The sequence below is a fragment of the Acartia tonsa genome, chromosome 8 (genome assembly GCF_053477335.1).
Source record: "Acartia tonsa isolate MP-2025a chromosome 8, ASM5347733v1, whole genome shotgun sequence".
NCBI classification, from domain to species: Eukaryota; Metazoa; Arthropoda; class Copepoda; order Calanoida; family Acartiidae; genus Acartia; species Acartia tonsa.
In genome coordinates, this window is record NC_137267.1 from 5,306,433 (window position 1) to 5,317,415 (window position 10,983).

General features: G+C 31.6%; 1 protein-coding gene across 1 annotated transcript in view; it reads left to right on the plus strand.

The window, feature by feature from the left end:
• Positions 1–10,983, plus strand: part of LOC145325606 (uncharacterized) — a 30,846-nt gene that overhangs the window by 722 nt on the left and 19,141 nt on the right. The window contains exons 3-8 of the mRNA XM_080168567.1: positions 481–588; positions 1,199–1,309; positions 2,078–2,132; positions 4,755–4,802; positions 6,272–6,360; positions 9,964–10,048. Of these exons, the coding sequence (XP_080024693.1) occupies positions 481–588; positions 1,199–1,309; positions 2,078–2,132; positions 4,755–4,802; positions 6,272–6,360; positions 9,964–10,048 (496 nt within the window). The remainder of the gene's footprint in view (positions 1–480; positions 589–1,198; positions 1,310–2,077; positions 2,133–4,754; positions 4,803–6,271; positions 6,361–9,963; positions 10,049–10,983) is intronic.

Genomic DNA, 10,983 nt, shown 5'->3' on the forward strand with positions numbered 1-10,983 from the left:
TACACAATTTTGAGGACTAGTGTTATAAACAGCCCAATGACTCCTCCCTCCCTGAAATATTCTACTAATATGTATGTGAATGATGTCAAAAATGATTCATTGCATAACAAAAAATAAGATAAAGTTATATCTAAGAATGAATGTACATGCATCAATATAAAAGACATAAAAATAATAAAATAAATACTAAATGATTTTTGAAAATAAAGGTTTTCTAATATTGAATTATTAGAAATTTAGTTTAAAGAATTATCACTAGTTGTCTTAAAAAGAATCTTAAATCAAAACAAATGTACTAGATGATAAAAGAAGAATGTGTTTCTAATGATAAGATAATTTAATAAACATCATAATTTTAAATTGATGTTATTTCTATCAGTAAAATGTTGCTCTGATTTTAAAAAATCCTAATGGCCACAATCATTTTAGTTAAAATATTTGTCACTAGGAGTCTCTCAAATTACAAATATATTTTTATAGGGAGGATGGAGGTTCTGATGAAATAAGACCATGTTCCTCAACGCAGGATGATTATGGTTCTGATGACAACAACCAAGATGATTCTCCTTTGCCTGTTTTACCACCCAGGTAATCCTTACAGAAAAATAACAGCATCTTAATTTGTCTTTCTGTACCAAAAGACCCTGTTCACAGTTATTTTTCTTCATTCTTTTTCAAACTAGATTTTGAAATGCCCCTAGTGGCTTTTAAACTTTGGCCTTGGCTTTTTAAAGTATATATTATAAAGTTTCTAATTTTTAAATATAAACAAAGCAAAAAGGAGTCTTTATAACCCTTTTTTTACTATGACTATTACAACATATAGAAAATGTCTATCAAAATTATATGATTGTGTTTTTTTTAGCTAGCTGTGTGCTATAATAGTGCAGAAAACAGCCACTAGGACTTGCTACAGTATATTTTGTTTTTTAGAATGCAAACAAAAAGTATTGAATTGGGAGCTTAAGAAGTACATAAATGCTATGATCATTATTCTTTTGCTGTGTGACTGAATGATTTTAGTTTAGAAAACAGCCAATAGGGGACTTTATACCATAATTTGTTTTCACTAGTATTGAATTGAGAGCTGCAGAAGTTTGTCAATGCTTTGTTTATTCTTCATTAATGGTGTGATTTAATGATATTAGTTCAGAATATAGCCACTAGGAGTTTCTATACAACATTTTTATTTCTTTAGAATGGCAACCAAAAGTATTGGATTGGGATCTGAAGAAGTTTGTCAATGCTATGTTTATTCCTCATTGGCTGGTTGCAATAACAAGCTTTGTCATATGCTAATAATTCCAAGGTAAAATCTGTTATTTATTGATTGTATCAATAAACAACTTTCCGCGGATATTAACAGTTTTGTTAGCCCCAAAGGGATGGAGGCCCAGGCTGTTAAAACTAATATGATTTTTTTTTAATATTCATGGAATACGATGCTATACGAGATTTTTCAGTATAGCTGAGAACCAGTTCTAATCAAGAGGATATTAATCGGTTTCGAACCAATACTGGAAATATTTTTACAAGTATAACATTTGTATTTTAAATTGTCACATAACCCAAAACAAAAAGTATAGCAGACATCCAAAGTTAAATACTCTTGTTGCATACTTAAACATTTGCAAGAATTATTTATTTTCAGACTTTAAGGAAAATTGTAGAAAAATATCAAGTACAGTTGAAGCTCTTTATAGTGCCTATAAAAATTGACGTTATACAATATATAAATGACCAATGATAGGACAATACACAGACTAAATCAATGGCATGCCAGTATACATTATATTAGACCAATGTTAAGCCAGTATGATAGGCACTATAAATAACAAAACAAAATCAAAGGCTTTTTCGATTTGGTCTTGGCAGCTGATGTCAGGAAGGTGTCGGGTTCCAGTCTGGACGACACCGCATCATACTAGAGACGTAAAAAATTGTACCTTATACTTCTTTGTTAAGCCCGTGACATCAATAGTAAGAGGAAGGGGAATGTCTTGGGCCATTAACAGGCGCAACTCATTAGCATGCACAGTTAAAATATTTTTTCTAATATTCTAATATTGAATTTCAGAAGCAAACCTTTGTTTTGTTCTCATTCAGAAGAATCTTCCTCCCCATCCATGCAGGTAGATAGATAGATAGATAGATAGAGAGATAGAAGCAAACCTTTGTTTAGTTCTCATTCAGAAGAATCTTCCTCCCCATCCATGCAGGTAGATAGATAGATAGATAGATAGATAAATAAATAGATAGATAGATAGAGAGAGAGAGATAGAAGCAAACCTTTGTTTAGTTCTCATTCAGAAGAATCTTCCTCCCCATCCATGCAGGTAGATAGATAGATAGATAGATAAATAGATAGATAGAGAGAGAGAGAGAGAGAGAGAGAGAGAGATAGAAGCAAACCTTTGTTTAGTTCTCATTCAGAAGAATCTTCCTCCCAATCCATGCAGGTAGATAGATAGTTAGATAGATAGATAGATATATAGATAGATAGATAGATAGATAGATAGATAGATAGATAGATAGATAGATAGATAGATAGATAGATAGATAGATAGATAGATAGATAGATAGATAGATAGATAGATAGATAGATAGATAGATAGATAGATAGATAGATAGATAGATAGATAGATAGATAGATAGATAGATAGATAGATAGATAGATAGATAGATAGATAGATAGATAGATAGATATATAGATAGATATATAGATAGATAGATAGATAGATAGATAGATAGATAGATAGATAGATAGATAGATAGAAAGATAGATAGATAGATAGATAGATAGATAGATAGATAGAAAGATAGATAGATAGATGGATAGACATATAGATAGATATAGGTATGGTTAAATCTTATAATAAATGATATTTTTGAAAGATAGTTATTAAATAACTAACATATTTAAAAACTAATTTCAAAATTTGTGTGTTGAAAATTTGCAAAGAAGGCGTCTTAACTTTTTTGCTTTTTATTTAGAATAGCTAGCCGGTGCTTTTAGTACGTAGTAGATGTAAAATTTTCCATAGAATTCAGATATGCAATCGGTTTTTTTTGTAGACCTCTTATTTTTGAAGTAATTTAAGTTTTTTAAAAAAATAATTAAGTCGGTTTTAAGGTACTAAAACCCAACAAAATAAAAGAAGAAAATTGCCAGTATGAACAACAATAGTAAGATCTTTAATTTGACACCTTACTTTTTAAATTCTGTTGAGTAGTTATTGAAAAAATTTATTTTTTTAACCTTGTTTTAATCAAAACTTTAAACCTAAATATTTTCTCTCACAGGCATAAAAAATATGTGTTTATATATGACTTTAGAATGAGAAAAAATATTACGAATCCATTCTAAGCAAAATTTAAAAAGTTTTATAAAACTATAATAAAAAATATAAGTTTATTTTAATAATCATAATTTTTGGCTATAAAGGGTTGACTTGAACAAAACCTGAACAAAACCTAAACAAATGTACATACACTGTAACAGATATTTTTTAAACACAAGAAACAATAATGCATTTTTAACTGCATTGTTTTGAAGTTTATAAACAGATTGAAGCATATTTGTTCATATTTTTTCATTCTTTACATGTTATGTAAGTATCACTATTTTTATTGTAGTATCTATTGTATTTATTGTATGAACATTATCCTTTTTTTTGTCAATTCTATTGGTTAAGTTTTGAGTTGAAGCTTCTTGATTTGTCAATTTTTGAGATTTTTGATTGGCTAGTTTAATAGTTACAATTAAGTCTTGCCTGTAAAAATATAATATTTTAGGCCATTTTTATTTTTTAAGTTTTTACTTTTTTTCAATTTTGCTTAGAATAGATTCGTAATATTTTTCTGATTCTAAAGGTATATATGAACCCATTTTTCTTATGTCTGTGTTAGATAATATTTAAGTTTAAAGTTTATATTAAACCGAGGTTAAAAAAATAGATTATTTCAATAATTGAATTCTATGAAAATTTTTACATCTACTACGTACTAAAAGCACCGGCTAGCTATTCTAAATAAAAAGCAAAAAAGTTAAGACCGCTTCTTTAAAAGCAAGTAGCGTTACATTTTTAAAAATTTTTATTAGTTATTGCTTTCACTTAATTTCTGCACACTTTCGCTTGTTTCGGGACACACATCGCGACATGTTGTTTGAAGCGTCAACATTAAAGATTGGCGCTATTAACCGTTTGAGTAGTTCCCCTCGAAATCGTCATGTGATAGATAGATTAATATCCTATTCTGTAGCAAAGGATCTCTCTTATTCGATATGGTTCTTTTACAATGAAGCTTCATATAGGTCCAGAAAAGGTTAAAAAATATGTGAGGGGAGAGTATCTCTACCCTCCTAAGAGAAATGCCACCTAAAAAATGAACCCTTCATAAAAATAATTTTTTCCTCACTTACAAAAATGCAACACCAAGCCCCTGGAGGCTAGGGACGTAGCCGCTAGAATATAGATAAATAGACAGACAGATATAGATAGAACTAAAACGTCCTTGATTGGTAGATAGAAAAGAAAACAATACAGAAATTTTTTTAAATCAAGCTACTCTTGTGGAAATACGGAAAGTGGCATGTGTGACGTCATAAAAATTCGTCTTAAAAGGAAGGATGAGAGGAGAAGTACGAAAGAAAACCCCTAAAAACGTGATGGATTAAGACGTATTTTTATGACGTCACCCATGACACTTTCCTTATCTCCTACTCTTGAAAGTTAAATATGTATATATTTAAGGATCAACCAATGGTACCAGCTACTCGGTTAGGCAACATAAAACGCAAGGTATATACAAAAACTTAATAATTTGTTCACAAATAAAGAATAATCGATTTATTATTACTTTGATGTTGCACCAGATTTTCATGTACTTTAATAAAGTAATGCTCGCAGCTGGCTAAAATAACGATAACTCCCTTCCAACCTTTTAACCCCCCTTCCTACTGAATGAACGAACTGACCAATAAATAAGGCATATATTAGCAATCAGTAAGTTGAGGACATATTTTCTCCTGTTACTGTATCCACGTATATTCTACAAGCGGCTTCGCCCCTAGCCTCTAGGGGCTTTGCCACAAGAGGTAATTAAAAAAAATTGAAGCTGCCCCAGTATCAAATTCAAAATCAAAAAAAAAATGGGGGGAGATTTTTTTGTTTTGGGGGGGTTTAGGGGTGTCCCACCGCCTAGAAAATAACCACCACAGGACCAATAGGTATATACCCTGAAGAGTAGAATCCGATCGGTTCAGCGGTTACCGAGATCTTAAGGGACAGACGGACGGACAGACGGACGGAAGGACGGACAGACATCGTTCTACTTTGTATTATAGATCCATCTTGCTCACAAATATAGTAAGGGAAACGGAATTTTATAGAATCTAAAAGTGTCAATTAAAGTGTATTTTAAAATCTTGAGATTTTTTTTCTTTTCTTCAGGGCTCGGCAGCCGCGCCTTAACCGCGCATATGCCTAAAATTTAAATCTGCTTGTGTGCTAAAAAAAACCACAAAAAAATGGATTGTATGTTTAGAAGCTGGTTTTGACATCCAACTGAATTTAAAAGTTATAATATGACGGTTTCACTGAGGCTTACACGCGGCTGCCAAGCCCTGCTTTTCTTTATTAAATAAAATTTAAACAGTCAGCAAATATAAATCTTTTTAAACTTAATTATAAAAAGTTTGAATCAAAATAGGAAAAATATAAAATATTTATATTATAAAAGTTTCGATTTCTTATTTTGATCAGTCGATTGTGGTAATTAGTTTCTTTCTTATTTGTTCATGGAAATATGAAAAAAAGAGAAAAATAGGGAAAAAATCTTTATATTAAGGCAAAGGAAACAGAAAAAAAGACAAGGATGACAACATCCATAAGTAGGGAGGTACAAATAAATCTGGGATGTGTTGGAACTACAGACAAACAGATTTAAAAAGCATTTGACGAAGCCTTTCTCACATATTTTTTGTTTTCTAAATTTTTTTTTGTAGCATGACCGATGGAAAAAGTAAATTACATACTGGATGCTAATTGGTATAGAGAATATTTTTTAAAAAATTCAGTTGCCTGTCTTAAAAAACAAAACAATTGATAGACTAAATGCTCACATGTCAACTATCTACCTCAAATAGAAGCCGAGAAAATCACATTTTCCCATATTCCATTACATCTAAGTAAAACTGTAAGAAAATCCGAACTCCTAGGCTAAGAAATAAGAAAGGTTTTGTTGAATTAATCAATTTTTATGTTCGTAGGTTCCAGCAGCTAATCCACCAGACGTGACTAGTGGATGTGAACCATGGCCTAGAAATGTCAGGATGGCTAATGGACGTAGACATACGAGGTAACCATATCTATATAGTAGTAGGGTGTGTCTGCAGTGGCTTGCGAAGCACTTTGTCTAGGGGAGGGGCATTTTAAAGATTTTGTAGAATTTTGCCCCCCCCCCCCCTAAATCAAAGTGCCCCGGGGGGGCATTTTGATTATATATACTAATTTTAAAAAAGGGCGTTTTAAGGGGTGGGATTATTTGATTATGGGCCTTCTAGTCCTTATCCCTTCTTCCTCATCCCTTCCCCCATCCCTATTTCCCATTTATATCCCCCATCTCTTCCCCCCCCCATATCTTTTCCCCCATCCCCTCTCCCCAACCTGCAATGACCGAAGGGAAGGGAGCTAGAAAGCATCTTCACAGAAGATAAAAAAAGTACAGAAGATAATTTAACCTTCCCCCCCCCCCCCCTTCACCACAAAACATTTTTTAAGGGTGGAAGGGGATGTTATAAAATCTTAGCAGGAAGGATGAATAACCCCATTAAAAAAAATTGGGGGGGGGGGAGATAAAACACTCATTTTGGAAATAATTTACCAAAAATTAACCTAATATGTAAAACTGATTTTAAATATTTCTTTATATGACAACAAGGATGACAACATCTTTAAGTAGCAAAGCACAAAAAAATCATTAATAAGAATACAGACAAGTAGATTTAAAGAGCATCTGTTGAAATAAATATATATTTTTGATAGAAAAAGTCACAAATCCTTTTTCCTGTATGTTGTGTGATGACAGTCAAAGTAAATTACATACTGGATGCTCGAAACAGCGAGAAATTTTATTTTTTTAAATCTTATAATCCACAAAAAAATTTTTCGTACCATAAAAACCAAAGATATAAAGAACTATGTAAAAAATAAAAAAATTACCTGTCCTTTCACCTACAGATATAAAAATATCTTAGAAATATAGAAAACTTTGGGGTATAGTCTCTTTTGTGGCAATGCCTCTTAAGGGGCATTTCGTCGTATTTTCATAGTAGCTTTTAATAGGTTATTCTAGGTTAAATTAGGTCAGGTGATTTCCCCGCAGGGTTAGGCAATTGGCCCCGCAGGAGCTATAAATAGGTGAAAAGCTACTACTGTGAAAAATACGACGAAATGCACCTTAAGAGGCAATGTCACAAAAGAGACTATTCCCGAAATTTAAAAGATACAAAAATAGCCAAAAACGTCCTGAAAAGCAGTCCGACCTCCATGAATTTTTAATAGTTAATTATACTCCATAATGATGGGAATGTTAAAATTAAGTTTTAGCCTTCTATCTTTAATTGCAGTTGAAAAAATCACATTTCCCCCTTAGCATTACGTACTAGCCATAGTGAATTATAGAGAAGCTAAAAAGTTATATCAACATATCCTACCCTCTTTAAATGGCACTTTAAAACTCTGCTAATTTTTGATTAAGTGGTTGATTAAGGGTGGTGCGTAAAGCGCACCTAAAAATATTTACTCCCCCTTTGAACTAAAATCAATTAAAGACAACAAGAGTGGCATATTTTAAAAAGTTAGGGATATAGAGTGTAGTTAGTAAGCTATAAAAATTGGAAAGAATTTTAATGAATATAATAGATTTGAAATCTGCATAAAATTTTAAGGATTTTTTATAAAATTTGTTTTTTATATAATTCATTATTTAAAAGCGCAAATCCAATTTAAGTTAATAAATTTTGACCAATAGGATAGATGGATAGGAAACTACCTGCGCTCTAATTGGTTGAATGATGTACGTCCCTTAAGCTTCTCCAATCAGGGCGCAGATAGTTTTCAATCCACCAATCACAGATGCCAAAATTATTTAACTTAATTTGTATTTCTGCTTATAGATAAAGAATTATACAAAAAACGAATTTTATAAAAATTCCTTGAAATTTTATGCAGATTTCAAATCTATTATTTTCATTAAAATTCTTTCAAATTTGTATAGCTTAGTAGTTAGTTTTAAGGGTTTTTAATGAAAATTGCCATAAAAAACATGTCTTTTTGTAAGGGTATGTACACAAAAAAAATGATAAACTTATCCTGAAAATAATATGACATCATATATAGTTATTCATTTAGACAGACATAAAGTGTTAAGAAAAAGGCTTAGATAAATATCAACGCTGTTTCTTTTTTATATAAATAAAACCATTTGGAAGGGCGCGAAGCACAAATTTTTTTCTTCATATATGCAGGGAGGGAGGAGTTTTTGGGCTATTTATTACACTAGTCCCCAATATTTCATATAAAATTTTCTTATTTGTTGGTTCAACAACTTTGGGGACTTTAATGGAATTTAGATTGGTTGGTTAATTAAGTCAAGTTTCCATACATTTCATCCACTAATTGTAATCTATATAAGGGGTAATTTTGTGTATCATCACTGGGGTTGTACAAAATTTCTTTGGTAAAAAGTTTATATTATATAAAACTAGAGTTGGCTCGATATAATTATCTCCCTATTGGCTAGTTTTCTATATGTATATCTATTTCTCAATAAATCTATTTTCCTCGCCCGGCATTACTATCTAAAAGAAAGTAAATATTTAATAATCTAAATGATTTTAAAAAGATTTTTTAAATTATATTTTTTTCTTTACATTACCATCACCAAAGGGTTAATGATGATGATTACAATTTTAGTTTAATATTTGAACACACAAAGTGTCGCCACAATCGAATTCTTTTAAAACAGAGTTTTCTTAAATTTATTATATTATAAATCTAAATTTTCTTTTTTATGATTAGAAATTAAATACATTGATATAAGGTAAATAGCAACATGAAATTAAAAAAAGGAATTTATTTTTAATAAAGTAAAATAATGGGTCTTATCGTTCTGGGCAATGAGAGTTTATGATGGATTTTCGGAGCACTATGAGTTTTAAACAAATATTCCTTGGAAAACTTGAGCTCGTTTATAGACATTTATTTCCTATATAGATCTGACATGGATCTTGAAGCAATTAAGCAGGCTGTTTTGTACATGTTAAAAATTGGAAGATTTCATTAAATAAAAGTTATCGCAAATATACTTAGTAAATAAAATACTTCCTATTACCTGGTGTGTTATGTTCAGTGAAAAAAGATTATAACCTAATTTCTACACTAATTAAATAATTTGGTAAGGTTAAATGAATAGTAACTGTCTGTTTGGCGCGAAGCGCCAAAATTTTTTTGTTGTTGAGTATTTCTTGATCTTTTTTTTTGGAAACTGGGATAGTTTTGCTTTTTGTAGGGTAAAGGCAAAAAGGGGCATTTTTGTTGACCAGGGGGGGGGGGGGCAAAATGGGGCATTTTTCAACATTTAGGGGGGGGGGGCAGGGGGGCGGTGGCTAGGGGGGGGGCAGGGGGGTCGTTTTGGTCGCTAGGGGGGGGGGCGATTGCCCCAAATGCCCCCTTCGGTTCGCATGCCACTGTGTGTCTGTGTATGTGTGTGGGTATATTATTTAAAATTAAGTAGTAGGATGTATGTATGTGTGTAGTAGGGTGTATCTTATCTTAGAGTATCTATCTATCTTTCTATCTATATGTCTATCTATCTATCTATCTATCTATCTAACAAACATCAGCCGTATATCTGTCTATCTAATAATCTATCTATATACATATCTATCTATCTATCTAGAAGCTGTGACCTGGGGTATAGACCACCGAAACGAAATAAACGAACAGTGCACAGAGTGATCCACAGAAATCATGATAGAATTCAGGTAACAATCCTTATAATAAAGTAACAGGATGTTTGTCTGTGTGTTTGCATGTTTGTACCAAAGGATCTCGCTAACTGCTGAACCGATCGAGTTCTCCTTAACAGGGTAGCTTCTCATAAGTCCCAGGAAGGTTTATGTATAAATATTTTGGGGGAGGGTACCACCACCCTCCCAAGAGAAATCACAAAAAAATAGAGGAAATTTTTTTTACATAGAGGTTTGTTTGTCTATAATTCACTTTGTTTGTCTGTCTATATGTCTGTCCGTCAGTCAGTCTTGAATGCTATAGAAATGCGAATATAGATAGAATTCAGGTAGTAATTTATCTAGAATCAGCTGATACGCCCCAAATACGCCCCAAAATAGTCACAAACATTTCCAGGGCATATGAGAAAGAAATTGTAAAGGGGAATCATAAGGGTTCAGCGGTTAGCGAGATTATTCAGTACAGACAGACGCCTTTTTATAAGGATCCACTTTGACTGTCTCTCTGTAAGACAATCTGTAATGCTATGGAAATGTATTTTTTTTACATAACTCTTCTTTATATTCAATCTAATTTTACATTTTCAATTAATATATCAGGTAGGGTACATTACAGGGATCTTAAAGGATAATACAATGGACGATAAATTTATTAATTCCCAATAATGGTAAACAAATTTACCTCTTCTGTTGATTAAAATCATTATTTGAAAAGTTTAGACAATACTAATTTGTAACCAACCAATCAAACTTAAATAAAAAAAACTCAAAATTTGTAAGCACTCGAATAAGATAAATTATTGGGTACCAGTGTAATTTTTAGTTTAATGTCCCCTCCCTTCCCCCCTGAAGATTATAGACTAAGATAGATTAAGTAAACTTTTGATGATATTTTTATCAGCATCTTATTTTCACACTCTCAGACACTCTTGAATACTTTCAGGGATCTT